At 46.3% G+C, this 24,602-nt stretch overlaps 3 protein-coding genes across 3 annotated transcripts in view; all 3 read right to left on the reverse strand.

Moving 5' to 3' along the window:
• The window catches only part of LOC139789283 (zinc finger protein 501-like), a 508,475-nt gene that overhangs the window by 73,654 nt on the left and 410,219 nt on the right, over positions 1-24,602 (reverse strand). The window lies entirely within an intron of this gene.
• The window catches only part of LOC139789149 (olfactory receptor 5P76-like), a 428,065-nt gene that overhangs the window by 65,432 nt on the left and 338,031 nt on the right, over positions 1-24,602 (reverse strand).
• LOC139789163 (olfactory receptor 14C36-like) lies at positions 578-1,276 on the reverse strand. Its single transcript, XM_071729685.1, has one exon. It carries the CDS (start codon positions 1,274-1,276, stop codon positions 578-580), a length of 699 nt encoding a protein of 232 aa, XP_071585786.1.

Raw genomic sequence — 24,602 nt, forward strand, 5'->3', positions numbered from 1 at the left:
GATCCCCTGTGATGATGGAAGGGCTGTTCTGGAGGCCAGCTCTGTCACAGCAGTGCCCGTGCCCTGTCCCTGCCTGTGGGCACAGGACTGTCACACCGCAGGGCTGTGACCAAGCTGCCAGAGCACTCAGGCCTTACCCAAGGGTGCAGAAGGAGACTGTGGAGCTGGAAAGTGGACAGCTTGGAAAAGACCAAGCGCTGGTGCTCCCGGGCAGTGCCCTTAGCCAGGACTCTTTCCCCTCCAACTCTGCACACAGGCACTGCCCTGCAGCTCCAGAGAGGGTCTCAAAGGAAGGGCCTCAGGCAAAGGAGTCACTGGAAGGTTCTTTATTCTGCTTTACCACAGAGAGAGAACACACTTATTCACTGACACAGTCTCTAGGTAACAAAATAAAAATAGAGACATACATAATGAGAAAGGGCACATTGGTATTTGGGCAATAATTTGAAAGGGAGAAGGGGAAAAAACCTAAACCAAATAACACATATCGACCACCAAACCCCCAAAAAGCCCCTGAAAACTAGTTTGGTTTTTAATGAGTTATGTTAGGAGAAAACTATAAATTAATTCAGTCATTTTAATCCTTTTGAAAAATCATCCAGACATCCAGTTTCTTCAGGACATTGTTAAGCTCCTGGTTCCTCATGCTGTAGATGAGGGGGCTCAATGCTGGAGGAACCACCGAGTACAGAAATGACACCACCAGGTCCAGGGATGGGGAGGAGATGGAGGAGGGCTTCAGGTAGGCAAGCATGACTGTGCTGATGAACAGGGAGACCACAGCCAGGTGAGGGAGGCACGTGAAAAAGGCTTTGTGCCGTCCCTGCTCAGAGGGGATCCTCACCACAGCCCTGAAGATCTCCACATAGGTCACCACTATGAAAACAAAACATCCAAATCCAAAACAGGAACCAATAACAACAACCCAGATTTCCCTGAGGTAGGAGTGTGAGCAGGAGGGCTTGAGGATATGGGGGATTTCACAGAAGAACTGGTCCAGGGCATTGCCCTGGCAGAGGGGCAGGGAAAATATATTGGCTGTGTGCAGCAGAGCAGTGAGAAACCCAGTGCCCCAGGAAGCTGCTGCCATGTGGACACAAGCTCTGCTGCCCAGGAGGGTCCCATAGTGCAGGGGTTTGCAGATGGCCACGTACCGGTCATAGGACATGATGGTCAGGGGACAGAACTCATCTGTGATGAAGAATAAAAAGATCAAGAGCTGTGCATCACATCCCTTGTAGGAGATGTCCGTGTTGTCCCAGAGGGAATTGGCCATGGCTTTGGGCAGAGTGGTGGAGATGGATCCCAGGTCGAGGAGGGAGAGGTTGAGGAGGAAGAAGTACATGGGGGTGTGGAGGTGGTGGTCACAGGCGATGGTGGTGATGATGAGGCCGTTGCCCTTGAGGGCAGCCAGGTAGATGCCCAGGAAGAGACAGAAATGCAAGAGCTGCAGCTCCTGCCTGTCTGCAAATGCCAGGAGGAGGAAAACTGGCTGATGGAGCTGCTTTTGGACATCTCCTGCCTCTAGGGATACAGACCAATCAGTGGAAGAAAAAAAAGGGAGAAGTTGGAGCAGTGTTTCTTCAAAAAACATTATGAAATTTCTCCTAGAGACACACAAATAGCTTCTCCCTTTTCATGAACACCTTTGGCATGTCCTTTCCTAACGATTTGAATTATCCTGCTTGAATGAACAGAAAGGAGCAAGAGAGGTCAGTGCTGCCTAACAGCAATTGGTAAAAAAGAACAGGGGGTATCTCACACTAAATCCACTCCTTTTCAGCATTTTCACCCCCAATGCACCTCCAGACTGCAGAACAGAGCTGAGGAGATTGTGGGTGGTTTGACATGATAGTTTCCCCAAAACAGCTAAAGAAAATTTTAATGCAGAAGCCACTGGCATTACTGTTGCTCTGCAAGTGAAATAGTGAGGGTTCTGAGAGGCAAAGGGACTGTCCCTTAGTGCAGATTGAGGACAGCCGCTCTGTCCATCAGTCCTGCTCTCAGCTGCACAAAGAAGCAAAGACCCTAAAGATGAGGTATCCTGACGGGAGGGCGGGCTGACCCCCAGGTCCACACCCTACAGCCCCAGATCTCAGGTAGTTTGGATGCTTTTCCTCCACAGACACAGCAGCAGGACAGGACCTGTAGCATCAGTGTCTGATTTGCACCCAAATCATCACCAACCCAGCCCAGCAAAAAGAAGGGGAAGAACAAGGGCAGCAGCAGCAGGGACAAGAGGGGAACCTCCCAAAGTTCGGCTGCCGAGAGAGTCAGGACAGGAAGAAACCCGGAGAGACTCCAGCATTTCTCCTCTCTGGTGGGGGGGCTGCTGGAAGGAGCCTCAGAATTCAGTGCCCATGATCTGAAGGGCTGGGGGACTGTGCTGTGTGACAGAGAGCAGGGTTTAGCTCTAGGGAGGGCAGCAGCTCTGCAGGGGATGGCTGGGAGGTGCAGGAATCCCCCCTGCCCTCATCTTCCAGGCAGCAGCTCCCACTCCATCCCTGCCCATCTCTGATGCATGCAGCTCTTTCTCTGTCCCCAGCTCTCCTCCCTTTCAATGCTCACAGCCCCCATCCCACCCACTGAGTGCTCAGCTCTTCCTTGCAGACCCCTCCTGGCAGCAGCAGGACCTGTCCAGGGGCATCTCTGGCTGTGCAGGGGCTCAGGAGCAGCTCAGACAAGGGCTGAGGAAAACTGGGGTCTCTGTGCCTTTTGCAGAGTGCAGAAAGAGCTTTCCATGTCCTGGAGAGACAAGTGGAAGCAGAGCCTGAGGAGAACCCAGGGAAATGCTGCCTCTGCACCGCTTCCGAAGGAGCCTCTGCAATGTGCTGGGGTGATGTGGTGCTGTGAGCTGAGCTATGAAAAAAGGCTTATGAAATCCCTTCAGAAATATTCTGGCATGAATATGCTGTCCCACAGAAGCCTCTCAAAACCAGAAGGACCCTGCCCTGTGCTCCCTGTCTCCTGCCAGCCACAGCTTCTGCCAGCACCAGGGAGCTCCCCGGGCAGGCTGAGAGCTGCCCCTGGAAGGAAGGCAGGCAGCAGAGTCCCTGCCCCAGCACACAGCCCCTGGACTGCAGGACCCTGCTCGGAAGGACAGCCCTGGGCACCCCTGCCTGCACACACACCCCCTCAGCCCCTGCAGCCATCCCCAGCAGAAGGCAGCCCCATGCCCTCTCCCTCTGATGCTGCTCCAGGACAGCCCTGTTCTGCCAAACCTTTTCCTCCTGCCCACCAAAATCCTCCGTAAGGATCCCATCAGCTGTGGCACAGGCTGCCAGCTGGAGAAGACCCCCTCCAGGAAGCCCAGCTTCACTGCCCTGCAGCCAGAGACTCACCATGGCAGAGGCTGGGAAGATTGCTTTCTCCTCCAGCCCAGGCAGCTCTCAGCTCTCCTCCCAGCCCAGGCTGCCTTTCTCTTCTCTCTCCCTCCTCTCCCCTGCCCTGCAGCCTGCAGGCAGTGCCCTCAGCCCTGCTGCGCTCTGCAGAGGAGCTGCTCCTGACCAGAGCTCTTTCTCTGCAGCACTCTCTGCTTGCCAGCAGCTCTCTCAGTCTCAGGAGCCCGGCCCAGCAGCACAGGACCAGCGCCAGACTTTTCCACTTGCTCAGCTCTCTCAGGGCTCCCTCCAGCTCTCCCTGGGGCTCCCCAGGAACCCAATGGGACACACACTGAAGTCATTGCTCATGTCCCCTCCCTCCCTCCTTTCCAGCACAGCCAGTTCCCCTCTAGAGACACAACCTCTGCTTCTCCCACTCTCCCACTGGACACCCAGGTAGTGCCCGGGGGAATCTCCTTTCCCTCCTCTTTCCACGCAAGCCATGGGTGACACTGGAGGTTCCTGGGGTGGTCCCAGACTTGTGTAGGTCCCCAGCTCCAGCCCCAAAATGTCCTTCTTGTTGTGAGGGGCCCAGGACTAACCCCAGATTCGAGATGCAGCCTCACCAGTGATGAGTACAGGGGAACAATCACCTTCCTGCTCCTGCTGCCAACACTATTTCTGATGCAGCCCAGGATGCTGGTGGCCTTCTGCCAGCTCCCTCAGTACCTTTGTGTGGGTCCCATCTGGCCCCATAGACTTGTGTGTCTCTGGCTGGTGCAGGAGGTCACTGACCATCTCCCCTTGGATCATGGGGGCTCCGTTTTGCTCCCTTTCCCTGTCTGCCAGCTCAGGGGACTGGGTACCCCAGGAACAACTGGTCCTTCTGCTGAAGGCTGGGACAATGATGGCATTAAGTACCTCAGCCTTCTCCTCACCCTTGGTGGCTGATTATTCTTGTTATCCAATAAAGGATGGGGATTCTCCTTCACCCTCCTTTTGTTGTTATTGCATTCACAGGAACATTGATTATGTTCTTAATGGCAGCAGCCAGATCAATTTCACACTGTGTTTGGCCATTGTAATTTTTTCCCTCTGTTGCCTCCTGACAGCTTTTAAGTCTCCCTGAGTGTCTTGCTCCTTTTTCCAAAGGCCACAAACTCTCCTTTTTTAGATGATTTTTAACCAGATCTCTCTATTCAGCCAGGCTGGGCATCTTTCCCCACCAGTTCATCTTACAGCACATGGGGCCATCTGATCCTTCACCTTTAAGAGTTTCTTCTTGAGCAGTGTCCAGACTTCCTGAAATCCCTTGCCCTTTAGGACTGCCTCCCAAGGGAGTCTCTCAACCAGACTCTGAAAGAGGCCAAAATTTGCCTGCCAAACCTCCAAGGTGACAGTTCTGCTGACCCTCCTCCTTACTTCTCCAGGGATCAGTTCTTCTGACCAAGGTTTGATTTACAGGAGACCAGGCTTCCTAACAGGGGATGGGAAGAGATTATCCCACAGAGGTAAAAGGGGTTTAGGACAGGAGATATCAGGGCTATATAGCAGAGCTTTACACTAGGTATGAAGGGGACCAGGGGTGAAAGTGGGGTCACTGGAGAGGAGCCTGAATGTGACATACCAGCACTTGTGGGAGAAGGGTGTGCAAGCAAGGGCTCCCAGTCCTGTGTCTTGCTGAAGGAGGAGAAGGGCACTGCATATGGCTGGGGGAACACAGGAGTTGGTGTGAGGTTGGCGGCTATGGAAATATTGGAGTTACCAACAGGGCCAGGGAGGTTATCTTACCCTTGTCCTCAGTCTTGGTGAGGCTGCACCTTGAGCATTGTGTGCAGTTTTGGGCACCACAGTAAAGGAAGGACATGGAGGTGCTGGAGAGAGTGCAGAGAAGGGAAACCAAACTGATCTGGGGTTTGGAGAACAGGACTTATGAGGGGAGGCTGAGGGTGTCGGAGACGGTGAGGGAAAACTCGTGCAACCAATATGGTTGATAAACAAACTTCTTCTTTATTGCGCAGTAACTTTCACTTATATAGTGTTTCTGTGACCACACCCCTGCCACCACACAACAATATAACGTTTTATTGGACGCCCGGTGTGTTTACCTATAGCACAGCGAATCCCTGGTGCAGGTAGCACAGAATTATGGGCCTATCTAACATGGGGTTGGGCACGGCAAAGGGGGTCACACCCCCTACATTTTCAGGAACATTCAGGAACATTCTCCAACATTTCCCATCATATCCCCCTTTTTCTTTTTGCACAAGCCCATGTTTGGTTAAAAACTTTTGCAGTGCTAATTCTTAAACAAACATAACACAAACAACAAAACATGCAAAACTTAAGAATACAATCAATATCATAATGCCCTTTTGAAACAGTCTAAAAACTACTTGGCTAATGAATCAAACAAATCCGTTAACAAGTTATCAACCTGATTTTGTTCCCTTAATCAAATGTAAATCGACTTTGCGTTTATGACATATCTCTGTTTCATACAGTCACTCATGCACACGCACTCTCAGACAGAGCTCTGTTCAATATTAGGAAGGTCTGGTGTCCTCTAGTGCAGAAAGCCAAAGGAGGGATAGGAGCGGCTTATCCGACGGAATCTTGTTGGGAGGCCCCTATAAGCGTCTCCAGGTCCCACTGGCTCATAGCACGATGGAGTCCTAGTTCCTTCATAGTTGCCAAATTAAAATGCAATAAAAACCTAGGATTGCAACATTCAATCACTACATTCATAATGGGCGAAGTCTAGATGGAGAGTAGACAGGGTTGATCTCTTTTTTTTTTTTTTTTTTTTTTGGTAATATATCGGAGTCTCTGAGGGTCTCATGACTTCCTAATATACTTCTTGTGTAACCGTTCACAATCTTTGGTGCTTAGTATAGGTCCATGTCCTTGCTCCTCAAGCCATTCTCCAACAACGCTTTTATCTTTTTGTACAATCAGCTTTGGCAAATAGCTTCTTAAGTAGTGCTAACACACAACTAAGGCACACAAAGGTTATCAATATGATACAAAGTACAAGCAAACCAGTTTTACATAAACTTTGAAGACATCCAGTGAGGCCAAACCAATTGACAAATTCATCTATGCCAAAGAACCCTGCATCTTGCTTGATATTTTGAGTATGTTCTACTAGCTGTTGTATCTCCTTATGTGTTGATTTAGAATGATCACTCAAACTCATTCAGCACATACCATTGAAATCTTCACAACCATGGCCATGAACTAAAAGCAGAAAATCAATGGCAGCTCTATTTTCTAATACTGCATGTTGTACAGAAGATAAATCATCAGCTAATTCAGATAATACCTTGCTGGTATCACTAGCATGCTTTACTACCCAACAACTCAGTTTCTCTAAGTTTCGATGTGCACGAGCGGCAGCTGCTCCTGGCAAGAAGGTAGAAGTAACAATCACCTGCCATTTGGACCAAGGGTTAACATCATCATCACATTCCTGCATTAGTGTTTGAGCCAGGCTTCGCTTCCACCGCACACGATGGGTACTGTTCAGGTGTGCGTGAGGCATGGCTAAACTCATTTGACCAATGGTGCAAGGCCCTCCAATGGAAGGTATACCTGACCATGCCCGATCTCCACAAATTAAAAAATACCCTGCTGGTAATTTCCTAGGGAGCTGCGTCCCAGGCAATGGGTTATTAGCACCGCGGAGGGTATAGTTTCACCATTGGCTGAAATTGCCAATTGGGAAAACGTTGGTAGTAGCACATTGTCTTCCTGTACCTTCTGTTCAATCAGTAGACAAGCTACTTATCCAAAACCAATAAGTGGCATTTAGAGAATCTACAAGGCTTAATTCTTGGGGATCGGGCCCAACAGGCAAACGATCATCCCAAGTGTCATAATCACTTAAACATGCAACTAGGATGGCCTTGGTAGGACATAAACTCTCAGTGTGAAATAGCACTTGTGTGCGATTCATAGCTGCTTGAAACACTGACCGAGTTCCTTCAGAGGCTGGTACACCAACTAAACATGTAATAAAAGGTGATTGGGGGGTCGCTAGACTGGCACAAAAGGAAGTGGTGTTAAGCTGACGTGCAAGGGTAACCCAGACATTCTGTCGAGGGTCAAAGTTTGGGAAAGCAAAGCAATCAAAACTTAAAATGATAGTTAAACCTATGATGAGGCCAACATGGCAGTCTTTGTCTTTGAGCATGTTGACCACTCAATACAGCCATCTGTGCTCATAAGCTTATAGCTCTGGATTCAGTGGAGCCACCGCGGTTAGCGGGTGCTGGCCGAGTCCACTTGCTGGGAACCCACAAGGTACCTGTAGGGGTGGAAACACACATGTGACCTCTACCTAGATATTTATCTTCTGCTGGTCCTTGCCATATACCTGTTGCAGGATCTCTATAAGTAACGTATAGCGGGGGTTCCTGGGACTCTGCTCATTGGGCCACTGTTGTGGAATGTTAGAGAGGTTTGGAGAATGTTGGAGAATATTCCTGAATATTCTCGAAGAGATAGGAGGTACGACCCCTTTGCTATGCCCAACCCCATGTTTGGGAGGCCAATTAGATTGGCCCATACTCTGGTGCTACCTGCACCAGGGATTCGCTGTGCTACAGGTAAACACACCGGGTGTCCAATAAAAAGTTATGTTGGTGGCTGGGGTGTGGTCACGGAAGCACTATATAAGCAAAAGTTGCTGCGCAATAAACCAGAAGTTCATTTATCAACCATATTGGTTGCACGCATTTTCTTTGCCGCTCCCGCAACTGGCGCCCGAACCGTGCAAAGGCCCTGAACAATCAGAAAGTCTGAAGAGCCTTGAAAAAGTCTGAAAAGTTTCGAAATCAACAGGCAAATCCTGCGGAAGACCGATCTTCACTAGGGACGCCTGGTGGAGGACCAAACCATCGATAGCACCAATCACAGCTCGGCAGGTAAAACCGCTGAAACCAAAAAACTTGGCTGGGAACGGGGCTCCAAGAAAGCACCGAAAAAGCAACGTTTCGGATGGCAATAAATTCCTCTCGACGCAGGCGTAGAGAGGTGATTCGCAACTTAAAGAAAAATGAACAAGTTTGTTTGCTGCTGGGGAAGGGCTACCGGTTCTTAGTTATAAAAAGTTGTAAAAAGCCCACAAAAGGCTCGCACAAAAATCCCATAAAAGGCTCGGATTAAGGCTGCACCAAAATAATAAAGGGATAGTTAAGCACGCAGAAAATAGAGAACGAAGTAGCCCTAGACTTTCTATATTTCTATTCTATTCTAGACCTTTTTTATTAGTTTCTTATAAAAACGTGCCATAAAAGATGTGGATTTTAGAAAAGATCCGGCGGCGCTTGTAGCATACGGCCGCACATATCAGTTTTTTACTGACCCTTCTAACTTATTTGATGAGAAAGAATAGAAAAGCTTAGGAGATATTTTGTGGTATAAGGTAATAGAAGAGGATAAGACAGCTCGTAAGTTAATGAAACCGTAGCATACAATGATTACTTGCTTGCACCGTTATCACACAGAGAAGAAAATCGCCGCTGTAGCTTCGGCAACCTTAAAAAGGCAGCCGATACCAGATTTGCATCAATTAGAAGTTGATTATGATCCCTGTCCCCCAACGGGAGACGAAATAGTTGTACAGCTTGCTCAAAATTTCCAGTGAAGTTCTGACGCAACTCGCTGCCCCCCCCCCCCCCCCCCCCTCCCTCTGATGTGGCCTGTGCCGGCCATCTTGAGCCATGTGGCTCGGGATGTGCGGACGGGACGGAAGTGACCGCTTGCAGAGCCGGAAGCGGACTGAATCAGAGTCCGGAAACCCTATGTCCCACGTCATCCGGCGAGGATGGCTCCAGGGCTGGTCACGACCTCTACTGCGCCCCGCCTTCGGCCCCACCCCTACGCCGTACATCAACCGACGGGGACGTTCCCGGCCCGCAGCACCCCTCCTCCTCCCTCCCCTCTCCCTCCTCCCCCCAGCCCTCCCTCCCTCCCTCCCTCCCTCCCTCCCCCCCCCCCCGACCGCTGCAAGCAGCCGCTTTTCAGAAATAAAAGCCTGCTGCACGGCACTACCGAACCTTAATGATTAATTGATCACAAATGCATGAGCAGGCCCTTAATAATAAAGATTATGATTTTTCCTCAGTTTTACATACCCTGCCACAAGTTTTCCCGATCATATATACAAAAGCTAATCACAGAAATGTGGAGTTGCAGTATCACTCTTTAAATAAGAAATTGCTAACACAATTAAGAGCTACCATAAATGAATGCGAGTTGCATGGTGAACCAGTTAAGCAAATGATAAGTTATATCTGGGGCTCAGGACTGTTGCTCCCAGAGGATATAAAAGGAATTATGAGAATGATCATGACTCAATCACCTTTACTGTTATGGCGAGCCCACTGGCAAACATTATGTCACAGATTCGTAAACATTTCTAGAGAACAAAATGACCCCCTGTATGGGATAACAGTAAATCAATTTATGAGTTGTGGACAATATGCTAATTTTGAGGCACAAGCAAGATTAGGCCTACATAAAATAAGAGAATTCATGAGATTTGCGAGAGAAGCTATAAGTAAAGTTCGAACTACATCAGTTGTCCCATCTCATATGTCAATTAAGCAAGGCACAGACGAGCCATTCTCACAGTTTGTAGATAAACTCACTGATGCCATCAACCAGACTTGTGTACCAGATCAAATGAAAACTACATTGCTCCGTCAGTGTATCCTAGACAATAGCAATACTCCCACGAAAAATATAATTTCCTCCATGCCATCAGAAGCATCAATTGAGGAGATGCTGGAACAGTTATCTAGAGTACCAGTAGGGACTCAGGCAATGTTAATTGAGGCAATAAAAGATGTAGGGAAAGGTATGGTGCAAGCCCAGCAGCAAGCTCTTGTAGCTCAACAACAAGCCTTTTTAGCCCAACAGCAAGCCCACCAGCAAGCTCTTGCAATCCAGCACCAAGCCTTAGCAGCCTTAGCCCCGTTACGTCCTGCCGACGCCAGACAGCCGCAACGATCAACCGACAAATGTTTTCGCTGTGGACACAATGGACATCTTTGAATGCATTGTCACAAAGCCACAGTCTGGTGTCAACACTGTAATATGAACACTTATGCTACCGAATTCTGCAGATACCAGGGAAATGGATCGAGGAGCGCGAGGAGCCGCGGCACAAAGACCCCAACTGCGGCTCTAGTGTGCACCCTATCGAACAACAGCAACCAGCCACTTCCACTCCCCTCCAGCAACCAGCCACTTCCACTCCCTTCCAACAATCAACTACCCCCACCTACCTCCAGCAATCATCCACCCGCACTTCCTTTCAGCAACCAGCCATCCCTACCTCCCTTCGACAACCAGCCAATTTCCACTTCCCTTCAACAACAACTCCAGCCACCCACCTCCCTCCAACCAGCAACCAGTGGAAGCCTCGGGCTGGACCTGGCAACCGCAGTAGATGTGACTCGCAGTGACATCAAGCCCCAAAAGATCCCTACGGGTATCACCGATCCAGTGAAATATCAAGAAAAACCATGTGGACCCCTTTTATTAGGACAGTTGTCTGCTGGACTTAAGAGTTTGTTTGTCTTGCCAGGAGTAATAGACAGTGACTATACTAGAAAAATTTGTATTGTAGCTATGACTTGGACACCACCTATGGTAATTCCAAAAGGAACTCGAATTGCCCAGCTAGTCCTGACACGACAATTAACTGATGCAGCAGCCGTCTCTTCGATTCATCACCATCATGCCCACAAACGTACAGGCCCCTGTTGGCCGAGACGTACTAAGTCAGATCGGGGCACGCCTGATCACAAGAGACCATTTTTATTGGCAGTCACTCCTTGGGCTTTCCCGATCCCATTGACATGGTTATCATCACAGCCAATATGGATCGAGCAGTGGCCGCTGAAGTGAGAAAGCCTCAGACAAGCACACATCTTAGTACAAGAACAGCTAGAGCAAGGGCATATACAACCATCAACCATAGCCCTTGGAATACTCCAATCTTCGTAATTAAAAAGAAGTCTGGCAGGTACCATTTACTACATGATTTATGTGCAGCTAATTCCCAGATGGAAGCAATGGGAGCTTTTCAGCCCGGAACGCCTAACCCCGCGATGCTTCCAGAGCGTTGGCATCTACTTATAGTAGACCTAAAAGACTGCTTCTTCATCATATACATACACCCACAAGACACAAAGCGATTTGCATTTACACTCCCAGCCCTTAACAGAGAAGCCCCTGCTTCACAATTTGAGTGCGCAGTGCTCCCACAGGGCATGGAAAACAGCCCAACTTTGTGTCAATTGTTTGTAGATGCAGCATTATTGCCAGTACGGCAAGCATGGCCAGATGCCTTAAGCTATCATTACACGGATGACATCCTAATAGCACGACAAGACCTGTTTACTGAGCAGCAGGAACACTTTTTAACACAACAGCTAAGTCACCAGGGATTCCAAATAGCACCTGAAAAGATACAACGTACGCCACCATGGAAGTACCTAGGATGCCATATTACTGAGTCACAAGTTAGACCTCAAAAAGCTGCTCTCTATTTGACTCTTAATACCTTACATGATGTACAAAGATTCTTAGGTGATGTTCAATGGTTGCACCCTGTGATCGGTATAACAAACGATCACCTAGAACCGTTACAACCATTTCTTAAAGGCACCGATCCTGCCTCCCCGGTTACTCTTTCAACAGCTCAACAACAGGCCATAACTGAAATTGGCCTGACAATATCTCAGTGCTCCGTGGATCGCCATGATGTAAACTTACCCATAGACTTAACCATCCTTACGGGTAAACAACATTTACTCGGAGCTCTCACGCAGTCCAAAAATAAAAAGGGGGAGACTAGGTCTGCTGATATCCTTGTCTTAGAATGGATCTTCGGACCACTACAGCCAAAAACTACAGTCCAAACAAAGATTGAGGTATTGGCCCTTCTAATTTGTAAAGGCCGAACCCGTATTATACAAATTACTGGAGATGAACCGAGCACAATTTATCTTCCAATGAAGCAAGGAGAGTTGGACTGGTATTTGCAGCACTCTCCAGACCTACAGTCAAGTCTCCTAGAAGCACCGCAAGCCATTGATCTCTCCCCGTTGCGATCTACTGTGTTAAATTGGATGCCCCTGCATGAATGGATTCCTGTTCCAAAACGATCTGAGGAACCCCTTCAAAATGCACTAACGGTTTTTACCGATGCAGGAAAACGTTCACAACCAGCCCCAGTGACTTGGCAAGATAAGGAGCAATGGTGCCATGAACTCCTGTCCTCACAAGAGGACGATACCCTACAGACTCTAGAGTTGGCAGCCATTGTTTACGCCTTTTCACGTTGGCTGAATGTGCGTCTTAATGTTGTCTCAGATTCTATTTATGCTGTGGGAGTTGTACAGCGAACTGAGGACGCATATCTCAAAGACGTCGCAAACTGGCGATTAAATGACTTATTTCGTCAGCTGCAGACTGTCATCCAACAGAGAGATCAACCTTATGCTATCATTCATATTCGGAGTCACCAATGGTCTGACGGCCTAGGAGAAGGCAATGCCCGAGCAGACAAACTGGTTTCGCTATCTGTACCCATGGACGAATTTACTAAGGCAAGGAATGCGCATGCTACCTTCCACCAGAACGCCAGAGGACTCCATCGTCACTTCCAGATTTCCATGGATGAGGCCAGAGGCATTGTAAAAGCCTGCCCACAGTGTAACCAAAAGGGACTTGGTCTCGGCCTCAGAGTTAATCCCCGAGATCTTGGTCCAAATGAAAGATGGCAAGTGGATGTCACTCATGTACCAGAATTTGGAAGGCTTAAACATGTTCATGTTACTGTTGATACTTATAGTCATTTTATTTGGGCTACAGCTCAGTCTGGTGAGAAAGCGTTGCAGGTGATGCGACATCTCACCCTTTGTTTCGCTGTCATGGGTGTGTCAGAGCAGATAAAGACTGATAGTAAACCGGCATATACTAGGGGCAAGTTAGCTCGATTTTTTCAACAGTGGGGAATCAAGCACATTACAGGCATTCCCCGCTCGCCAACAGGTCAAGCTGTATTAGAGAGGGCAAATCAAACATTAAAAGACTACCTGACGAAATTCACAGATTTACAAGACCCACAGGAGCGATTATTCAAAGACTCTATTTGTCTTGAATTATCTGTGTATATTCAGGGACCAAAAGTTAGCGCCAGCATATATTCATGGGACAATAGCCCAACAAGCTGATCCTTCAGAAGCCCCACTGTATGTGACCTACAGGGACCACACCACAGGTATATGGCAAGGACCAGCAGAGGTTAAATATTCAGGCAAAAGTCATGTGTGTTTCCACCCTTACAGGTACCTTGTAGGTTCCCAGCAAGCGGACTCAGCCAGCACCTGCTCCACCAAATTTGAAAGCATAAGCTCAAGAGCAGAGACAGCCGTATTAAGTGCTCAACATGTTCAAAGATAGAAACTGCCGTGTTGACTTCATCATAGGTTTCATTGTCATTTTAAACTTTGATTGTTTTGCCTTCCTGAACTTCGACCCCTGACAGAATGTCTGGGTTACCCTTGCGCGTCAGCTTAACACCACTTCCTTTTGTGCCAGTTTAGCGATCAAAAACAACAACTAAAAAAAAAAACAAAAAAAACCAAAAAAACAAAAAAACAAAAAAACACCCAATCGCCTTTACATATTTAGTTGGTGTACCAGCCTCTGAAGAGACGTGGCCAATGTTTCAAGCAGCAATGAACCACACACAAGTGCAATTTCACACCGAGAGTCTATGTTCCACCAAGGCCAGTCTAGTTGCGTGCTTAAGTGACTACGACACTTGGGTTAGTCATCTGCCTGTTGTGCCCGATCCCCAAGAATTAAGCCTTATAGACTCTCTAAATGCCACTTATTTTCTCTGGATGAGTAGCTTGTCCACTGATTGCACAGAAGTCATAGGGAGACAATGCGTTACTACCAATGTTTTCCCAATGGGCAATTTCAGCCAGTGGTGCAACTACACCCTCCGTGGTTCTACTAACCCATCGCCTGGGACACAGCTTCCTAGGAAATTACCATCAGGGTACTTTTTAATTTGCGGAGATTGGGCATGGTTAGGTATACCATCCCGTCCCGTTGGAGGGCCTTGCACCATTGGTCAACTGAGCTTAGCTATGCCTCACGCACACCTGAACAGTACCCATCGTGTGCGGTGGAAGCGAAGCCTGGCTCAAACACTAATGCAGGAATGTGATGATGATGTTAACCCTTGGTCCAAATGGCAGGTGATTGTTCTATTTTTTGCCGGGAGCAGCTGCCGCTCGTGCACATCGGAACCTGAAGAAGTTGAGTTGTTGGGTGGTAAAGTATGCTAGTGATACCAGCAAGGTATTATCTGAATTAGCTGATGATTTATCTTCTGTACAACATGCAGTATTAGAAAATAGAGCTGCTATTGATTTTTTGTTTTTAGCTCATGGCCATGGTTATGAAGATTTTGATGGTATGTGTGATATGAACTTGAGTGATCACTCTAAATTGATACATAAGTAGATACAACAGTTAGTAGAACATACTCAAAATATCAAGCAAGATATAGTATTTTTCGGTATAGATGAATTATTCAATTGGTTTGGCCTCACCAGATGGCCTCAAGGTTTATGTAAGATTGGTTTACTCGTACTTTGTATTATACTGATAATTGTAATGTGTTTTAGTTGTATGTTAGTGATACTTAAGAAGTTATTTGCCAAAGCTGTTAATATTATGAAAAAGATAAAGGTTTTGTTGAAGAATGATTTGAGGTACAAGGACATGGACCTCTATTAAGTACCAAAAGGTTGTGAATAGTTACATAACAAGTATATTAAGAAGTTATAAGATCAAAAAAAAAAAAAGAAAAAAAAAAAAAAAAAAGAGAGAGAAAAAGAAAAAGAAAAAGAGAAAAAGAAAAAGAGAAAAGAAAAAGGACATAGCACATAGTAAAATTAATACATAACTGCTTTTTAAAATAAAAAAAATTAAAAAAAAAAAATAAAAAAAAAAATAAAAAAACAAAAACAAAAACAGACTTCACCCGTTATGAATGTAGTAATTGAATGTTACAATCTTAAATTTAACACAATTCGGCAACTATGAAGGTCCTAGGACTCCGTTATGCTATGAGCCGGTGGGACCTGGAGATGCTTATAGGGGCCCCCCGACAACATTTCGTCGGATAAGTCTCTCCTATCCTTCTTTTGGCTCTCTGCACTAGTGGACGCCAGACCTTCCTAATATTGAACAGAGCTCTGTTAAAGAGTGTGTGAGTATGAATGGTTGTATGAAATAGACATGTCTTAAATGCGAAGTCGACTCTTACTTGATTAAGACAACGAAATCTATTCGATAACTTGTTAACCAATTTGTTTGATTCATTAATAGAGTGGTTTGAATAGTTTTTAGATTATTTCAAAAGGGCATTACAACATTTAATGTATCAACCTGTTTGATTCATTAATTGAATGGTTTGAGTAGTTTCTAGATTGTTTTAAAAGGGCATTATATTATTGAATGTATCCTTAAGTTTTGCACGTTTTTGTTATTTGCACTGTATTTGTTTGAAAATTAGCACTGCAAAAATTTAAACCAAACATGGGCTTGTGCAAAAAGAAAAGGGGGGATATGTTGTGGAATGCTAGAGAGGTTTGGAGAATGTTGGAGAATATTCCTGAATATTCTCGAAGAGATAGGAGGTACGACCCCTTTGCTATGCCCAACCCCATGTTTGGGAGGCCAATTAGATCGGCCCATACTCCGGTGCTACCTGCACCAGGGATTCGCTGTGCTACAGGTAAACACACCGGGTGTCCAATAAAAAGTTATGTTGGTGGCTGGGGTGTGGTCACGGAAGCGCTATATAAGCAAAAGTTGCTGCGTAATAAACCAGAATTTCGTTTATCAACCATATTGGTTGCATGCATTTTCTTTGCCGCTCCCGCAGGCCACTGTCCCATGAATATATGCTGGTGCTAACTTTTGTTCCCCAAATATACACAGATAATTCAAGGCAAATAGAGTCTTTGCCAATCGCTCCTGTGGGTCTTGCAAATCTGTAAATTTCATTAGATAATCCTTTAATGTTTGATTTGCCCTCTCTACTATAGCTTGACCTGTTGGCGAATGGGGAATGCCTGTGATATGCTTAATTCCCCACTGTTGAAAAAACCAAGCTAGCTTGCTACTAATATAGGCCGGTCCATTGTCTGTCTTTATCTGCTCTGGCACACCCATGATGGTGAAACAAAGGGTGAGATGCTGTATCACTTGTATCAGTCTCACCAGACTGAGCTGTAGCCCAGATAAAATGGCTATAAGTATCAATAGTAACATGAACATGTTTAAGCCTTCCAAATTCTGGTACATGAGTGACATCCATCTGCCATTTTTCATTTGGACCAAGACCTTGGGGGTTAACTCCGAGGCCAAGACCAAGTCCCTTTTGATTACACTGTTGGCAAGCTTTCACAATGCCTCTGGCCTCGTCCATGGAAATCTGGAAGTGACGGTGCAGTCCTCTGGCGTTCTGAGGGAAGGTAGCATGCGCATTTCTTGCCTTAGTAAACTTGTCCATGGGTACAGATAATGAAACCAGCCTATCTGCTGGAGCATTGCCTTCTCCCAGGCCGTCAGACCACTGGTGACTCCGAATATGAATGATAGCATAGGGTTGATCTCTCTGTTGGATGGCAGCCCGCAGCTGGCGAAATAAGTCATTTAGTCGCCAGTTTGCGACGTCTTTGATATATGCGTCCTCAGTTCGCTGTACAACTCCTACAGCATATAGGGAATCTGAGACAACATTAAGATGTACATTCATCCAGCGTGAGGAGGCGTAAACGATGGCTGCCAACTCTAGAGTCTGTAGGGTATCATCCTTTTGTGTGGACAGGAGTTCATGGCACCATTGCTCTTTGTCTTGCCAAGTCACTGCAGCTTGTCGTGAGCGTTTTCCTGCATCGGTAAAGACTGTTAATGCATCTTGAAGGGGTTTCTCAGATCGTTTTGGAACAGGAATCCATTCATGCAAGGACATCCACTTTAACACAGTAGACCGCAACGGGGAAAGATCAATGGTTTGCGCAGCTTCTAGGAGACTTGACTGCAGGGCTGGAGAGTGCTGCAAGTACGAGTCCAACTCTCCTTGTTTCATTGGAAGATAAATTGTGCTTGGTTCATCTCCAGTAATTTGTATAATACGGGTTCGGCCTTTACAAATTAGAAGGGCCAATACCTCAATCTTTGTTTGGATTGTAGTTTTTAGCTGTAGTGGTCCGAAGATCCATTCTAACACACGAATATCAGCAGACCCAGTCTCCCCCTTTTTCTTTTTGGATTGCGTGAGAGCTCCAAGTAAATGTTGCTTACCCATAAGGATGGTTAAGTCTATGGGTAAGTTCATGTCACGGCGATCCACGAAGCGCTGAGAAATTGTCAGGCCAATTTCAGTTATGGCCTGTTACTGAGCTGTTGAAAGGGTGACGGGGGAGCCAGGATTGGTGCCTTAAAGAAGTGGTCGTAACAGTTCTAGTTGATCATTTGTGATACCGATCACAGGGCGCAACCATTGAACGTCACCTAAAAATTGTTGTACATCATGCAAGGTCTTAAGAGTCAAGTGGAGAGCAGCTTTTTGCGTTCTGACTTGTGACTCAGTGATGTGCGATCCTAGGTACTTCCATGGTGGTGTACGTTGTATCTTTTCAGGTGTGACTTGGAGTCCCTGGTGACTTAGCTGTTGTGCTAAAAAATACTCCTTTTGCTCAATAAAGGGGTCCTGCTGTGCTATTAGGATATCGTCCATGTAATGATAAATTAAGGCATCTGGCCATGCTTGTTGCACCGGTGATAATGCAGCATCTACAAACAATTGACAATAAGTTGGGCTGTTTTTCATGCCCTGTGGGAGCACTACCCACTCAAACCGTGAAGCAGGAGCTTCTCTGTTAAGGGTTGGAAGTGTAAATGCAAATAGCTTTGTGTCTTGCGGGTGTATGTGTGTAGGAAAAAAAATCCGCGGAGGCTTAAAGGACGACACGCAGTCACCAATATGGTTAAAGTGAAGTCGTTTATTAACAGTGGACACTCGCTTTATATAGAGCCTTTGTTTATATAACGATATCTTGCAGGTGGCTATATCTTGGACACAAATTCTGTTCTCACAGAACTTCTGCTGGCTACCTCATTATCCTGTTATTCTTCTTTTCTACTGCCAGCTCCCTTATCTTTTTCCCATAGCTCATCTTTCAGTAACCTTGCAACTGGGTCTTAAGGCCTAAAGCTAAAGAGTCAGGATTGCTCCCATGTCTGTTTTCTTCCAGACAGTTTCCCAACATATCCCCCTTTTTGTTTTTGAGCAAGCCTGACTTACTTCATCACGTGAAATAACATGCTAATAATACATTGCCATAAACAACATACTAATAATACGAAAGCATCAAAACCAATAATAACAAATATAATTGATAAACCTTGTCTAATTAAATCTCTAAGCTATCCCTATATCCTTAAGTGATTTAACCATTCATTTAACCCAATATATGCAACAGTTAATTTTTCATGTTGTCTTAATCAATCGTTTTTGGTTGTGAATTGACTCTGAATGATCAGATAAATTCATGCAAATACACTCCATCAAAGTCTTCACAAACATAACCTAAAAGCTAATAATAAAAAGTCAATGGCAGCATGATATTATAAAACTGCATGTCTGACACTATCAACATCTTTTAGCATCTGTGTTAAAATACCAGAAGTTAAGTTCATCTACTTAGCAGTGCAACAGAATAGCACAATCAACAATCAACACATAGACAAGGGATCCCATAATCAACATATAAATGATCACATGAATTACAACATTAACAAGAACCTATTATCAATACAATATGAAAAGCACATTTAACACTGCAATGGAAGGACTTAAATACCTTTTTATTATGAGGAAGGTCTGGTGTCCACTGGTGCATAGAACCAAGAGGGTAGAGGAGGCTTATCCGACAAAAATTGGTCGGGGGGCCCCAAAAGCGTCCCCAGACCCCTCCCGGGTCACGGCACAGTGGAGTCCTGGTTTCCTTCATGGTTGCCAAATTGAGGCTCAAAAAGGCCTAATAAAATTGTTTAGAGACAGAATTCCAAGCCTTTAAACAGCAAAGGCACACTCTTCCCCCCCCCCCCCTTTTTTTTTTCTTTTTTTTTTTTTTTTTTTTCTTTCTGTGGTGTCTGCAGCAGGGCTCATTTTTTGAGCAGCAGCAGTGTCAGTGGGGGCAGAGACAGCAGCTGCAGCTGTAGCAGATACACTGGCAATGCTCACCAGCCATATCTGAGTTGTGCCCTTGTGTGAGGGGGGGCGAGAAACGGCTGCGGAGGCAGGAGTGGGGGTGCTCTCTGTACCAGGAGCAGCTCTCACTCTCCGCAGCAACTCTCGGCCTCCAAAAAGGCATACTCGTTCTCATAAAATCTGGTGAAGTTAGCCTAAAGTTAAATGAAGTGGTACAATCTCCCAAACCAAAACCCAAGTGTAATTACCAAGTTTTTTTTTGTTGTTGTTGTTTTGGTTTTTTTTGTTTGTTTGTTTGGTTTTTGTCTCTGTGTGAAACACCAGTGGACCATGCACCACAATATAAATCAATATTGAGAACCATATTGCAATGATGGTCCTTAAGCAGCTTTATCTGCTTCTAGCATTTGCTCAGAAGCTTCTAACAATTGGGCTGCTGTAGCACCTTTTGGGAGTAGTCCTAATGCACGTTTAGTTTTTTTCATTAGCATTGTCATATGCTGACATATAAAAAATTTTGTTTTCATCTCTTCTGTCAAGTCGGGATGTGATATTACCACTGAATATAAGTGATCCACAAATTTTGGATATGGCTCCACTCCCTCATTTAATATTTGTAAAAGAGGGAGTTGCTTGTGCAGGATCATGCACAGTTTACAAAGCTTTATACACCAATTCTTGTGAAAGTTGTAACACTTCAGTTTGAAACCATGCCTGCAAATCTGCACATACAAAAGGACAAGCACCAAGTAACATTTGTGCTTGCACTCTGTATAATGCATCGGTGTTCTGTCTAGGAATCACAGCTTCATTTTCACACAGCATTTGCCATTTATGATGAAATTGCAATTGTTGATTCCACCTTTCCCCCCCCCCCCCACTATCTCCTCTACCACCCTCCCCTCCCCATGTTGGATCTAGAAGAGGTGGAGCAGTGGGTGTTAAAGGGTTAAGGGAAGTAGGAGCAGGGATAGGGAACTGATCAGGGGATAAAAATGAATTAGTGCCCCTGGGTTGTTCAGGGTGTTCCCCGGAGCAAAAAACTAGGGTTTTTTCAGGGGTATACTCATCCTTGGTCTCCAGTTCTTTCAGCTTCTTCAGCAGTTCCCTGAGTTGCTTGTCTCCGAGTCCCAGTTCTTTCCTTGGTTGTTGCTCTATAGCAGGCACTGATGGTGTTGACAGGTGAAGCAGAGGATTAATTGATGGCAACTGTGGTCAAGAAGATAAATCAGGCATCGGAGGTCAAGAGGAAGGCAGCGGTGGCAGAGTGTTTGGGAGCCGTGGCAGGCGGGCAGGAGGGGGGGGGTCTGCATTCCAAGGTTCCTCGCCTGTGTCCTCCGACGATTCTGGTGGTGTTTTCGGTCGCTTTTCGTTTTGCTTCTCAGTCCCATTTTTGCTTTTCATCCGACCCTCCAGGGTCAAATGGCACAGTTGGCTGAGCTTGAATCAGTATAGTCCCTTCAGGTGCTGGTGGGGGCACCTTAGGTGTCTCAAATAACTGCCTAGAGGTCAAGTCCATATTTTGAGCATTCATCGGTATTGGTAGATCAGGTGTTAAGGCAGCAAACGCTGAGGCTGCTACTCTTTCACTTTCCATCTCTGTTAAGGTTTCTCTAATGAATTTCCAGAGTGTGGCTAAGCGTCGTGCCTCCTTATCTCCATCATTAATTTTATCCCATAGAGCAGTACCTATGGCTTCCCAAGTAGGTAACTCAAAAACGGTACCCATCGAGGGGATCAAGTCTCTATCCCGTGCCCATTTCAGTAATTCACGTAAGGTCCTGCCTTCGTGTGATAAACCTCTCTTAGAGAGAATACATTGGAGGAGCTTAACTACTGCCTCTTCTTCTTTAGAGAGTGTAGACCCCATCTCCTCCCCAGCCGCTCACCTTTTTCTTGGCAAGATTCTTCAATTTTGAGGTACCTCTTTCGTTCCGTAGCCGGGCACCAGCTACACAGACCGCCGGGGCAGCAGTCTCCTTTCGACTGGCTTCTCCGCTCCTGCCGCACCGTTCCTTCGGTCGGCTTTCTCGCTACCCTCTCATCCCAGCTGTCTTCATCGCTCCTGGAAGCAACAGCGAGAGGGTCCCTGTTCGGGCGCCAAATGTAGGAAAAAAAATCCGCGGAGGCTTAAAGGACGACACGCAGTCACCAATATGGTTAAAGTGAAGTCGTTTATTAACAGTGGACACTCGCTTTATATAGAGCCTTTGTTTATATAACGATATCTTGCAGGTGGCTATATCTTGGACACAAATTCTGTTCTCACAGAACTTCTGCTGGCTACCTCATTATCCTGTTATTCTTCTTTTCTACTGCCAGCTCCCTTATCTTTTTCCCATAGCTCATCTTTCAGTAACCTTGCAACTGGGTCTTAAGGCCTAAAGCTAAAGAGTCAGGATTGCTCACATGTCTGTTTTCTTCCAGACAGTTTCCCAACATATGTGTATAGTAAAAAAGCAGTCTTTTAAGTCCACTATAAGTACATGCCAACACTCTGGAAGCATTGCGGGGTTAGGCATTCTGGGCTGAAGAGCTCCCATTGCTTCCATCTGGGAATTAACTGCACGTAAATCATGCAGTAGACAGTACCTGCCAGACTTCTTTTTAATTACGAAAATTGGAGTATTCCAAGGGCTAGCTGATTGTTGTATGTGCCCTTGCTCTAACTGTTCTTGCACTAGGACATGTGCTTGCATAAGGCTTTCTCGTTTTAGCGGCCACTGCTCGATCCATACCGGCTGCGATGATAACCATGTCAATGGGATCGGGAAAGCCCAAGAAGTGACCACTAATAAAAATGGTCTCTTGTTATCAGGCGTGCCCCGATCTGACCTAATACATCTCGGCCAACAAGGGCTTCTACATTTGTAGGCAATGGCATGATGGTGACAAATAGAGTACATGGGCGATTATCGACGGTGAGACGAATCTTTTGTGTGCTTCGTTTTACCTGGGCTGCACCTCCTACCCCTTCTACTCCAGACATCATTGGGGCAGCGATATCTGCTCCTGTATCCAGTAATGCTGTAAGGCGACACTGGTCCTGTTGATGTTCTAATAAAATCGGTGCTTTGGGGCGCTGATCCATCGGGAGGCATAGTAAAGCCATTTCTCCTGTAGAGCCAAACGCTGCTGTTAAGCGGGGAACTGTCGAAGAGGCGGCTGCTGCATCAGTTAGTTGCTGTGTCGGAACTAACTAGGCAATTCGAGTTCCTTCTGGGTTTACCATAGGCGGTGCCCAAGTCATAGCCACAATACAAATTTCTCCAATATAGTCACTGTCTATTATTCCTGGCAAGACAAACAAACCCTTAAGTCCAGCAGACGATCATCCTAATAAGAGGGCTCCACATGGTTTTCCCTCATATTTCACTGGACCGGTGATACCCGTAGGGATCTTTTGGGGCTTGCTGTCAATAAAAGTCACGTCTACTGTGGTTGTCAGGGTCCAGCCCGAGGCTTCCACTGGTTGCTGGTTGAAGGGAGGTGGGTGGCTGCAGCTGTCATTGGAGGGAAGTGGAAGTGGCTGGTTGGAGTTGTTTGAAGGGGTCCACACTAGAGCCGCAGTTGGGGTCTTCACGCCACAGCTTCTTGCGTTCATCGATCCGTTTCCCTGGTATCTGCAGGCTTCAGCAGCATGACTGTCCGTATTACAATATTGACACCAGACTCTGGTTTTACGACAATGCTTTCGAGGATGTCCAATGCAACCACAGCGAAAACATTTGATGATTGGTCCTTGCTGTTGCTTGGTGTTGGCAGGACGTAGCGGGACTAGGGCTGCCAAGGCTTGCTGCTGGATTGCAAAAGCTTGCTGCTGGGCTGCAAAAGCTTGCTGGTGGGCTTGCTGCTGGGCTTGCACCATATCTTTCCCTACATCCTGTATTGCCTCAATTAACATTGCCTGAGTCCCTACTGGCATTTTAGCTAACCGTTCTAGCATCTCCTCAATTGTTGCTTCCGATGGCATAGAGGAAATTACATTTTTTGTGGGAGTGTTGCTTTTCTCTAAGACACACTGACGGAGCAATGCAGCTTTCATCTGCTCTGGTACACAAGCCTGGTTGATAGTGTTGCAGGTGGCGGGGGAGGTGAAAATTTAGAAGTAGTTATGCTAAGGTTTGGACTGGTCAAGCAGGACAGAAAAGCAGGAAACTGACAAGGAAAGTGTTAATGTGCTGAGAAGAGGGGAACAGTTTATCAACAAGGAATGCGCTGGGAAGAGGGGAACAGCTTATCAAAGGGGATTAGTCGAGCATGAACATGAAGAAAAGTAAACTGACATTGAAGATAAGGGTTATTACGCATGTAAGGGGGGTTGATGGTGGGAGACAGTCAAAACAATATCTTAAATTGAAAAAGTATGAGATTTGCTGTTCGTGGATGTCTCTCTATTGTTATCTGCATGTAACTGTTTCGCAACTGAAATTCCGCACGAAGGCTTCATTGTAAAAAGGGTATAAAAGCTGAACCGAAAACGGGGATCGTTGGAATCCTGATTTGGGACGCTAGTCCTCAGGTTTCCCGGGGCCCCGAATAAAGCACCGCATAAACTGGCACTCTGTTGGTTTGTGTCTTGACTACGGGCAACAATAGCATCAGTGAGTTTATCTACAAACTGTGAGAATGGCTCATCTCTGCCTTGTTTAATTGACATATAAGATGGAACAGCTGGTGTAGTTCTAACTTTACTCATAGCTTCCCTCGCAAGTCTCATGGACTCTCTTATTATATGTGGGCCTAATCTTGCTTGTGCCTCAAAATTAGCATACTGTCCACAACCCATAAGTTGATTCACTGTTACCCCATACAGGGGGTCATTTTGTTCTCTAGGAATGTCTACAAATCTGTGACATAATGTTTGCCAATGGGCTTGCCATAACAGTAAGGCTGATTGAGTCATAATCATTCTCATAATTCCCTTTGTATCCTCTGGAAGCAACAATCCTGACCCC

The sequence above is a fragment of the Heliangelus exortis genome, chromosome W (assembly GCF_036169615.1).
Source record: "Heliangelus exortis chromosome W, bHelExo1.hap1, whole genome shotgun sequence".
NCBI classification, from domain to species: Eukaryota; Metazoa; Chordata; class Aves; order Apodiformes; family Trochilidae; genus Heliangelus; species Heliangelus exortis.

What these genes read in the sequence shown, in the direction of transcription:
- LOC139789163 (XM_071729685.1), bottom strand. Translation starts at nt 1,276, where the DNA reads ATGGCCAATTCCCTCTGGGACAACACGGACATCTCCTACAAGGGATGT.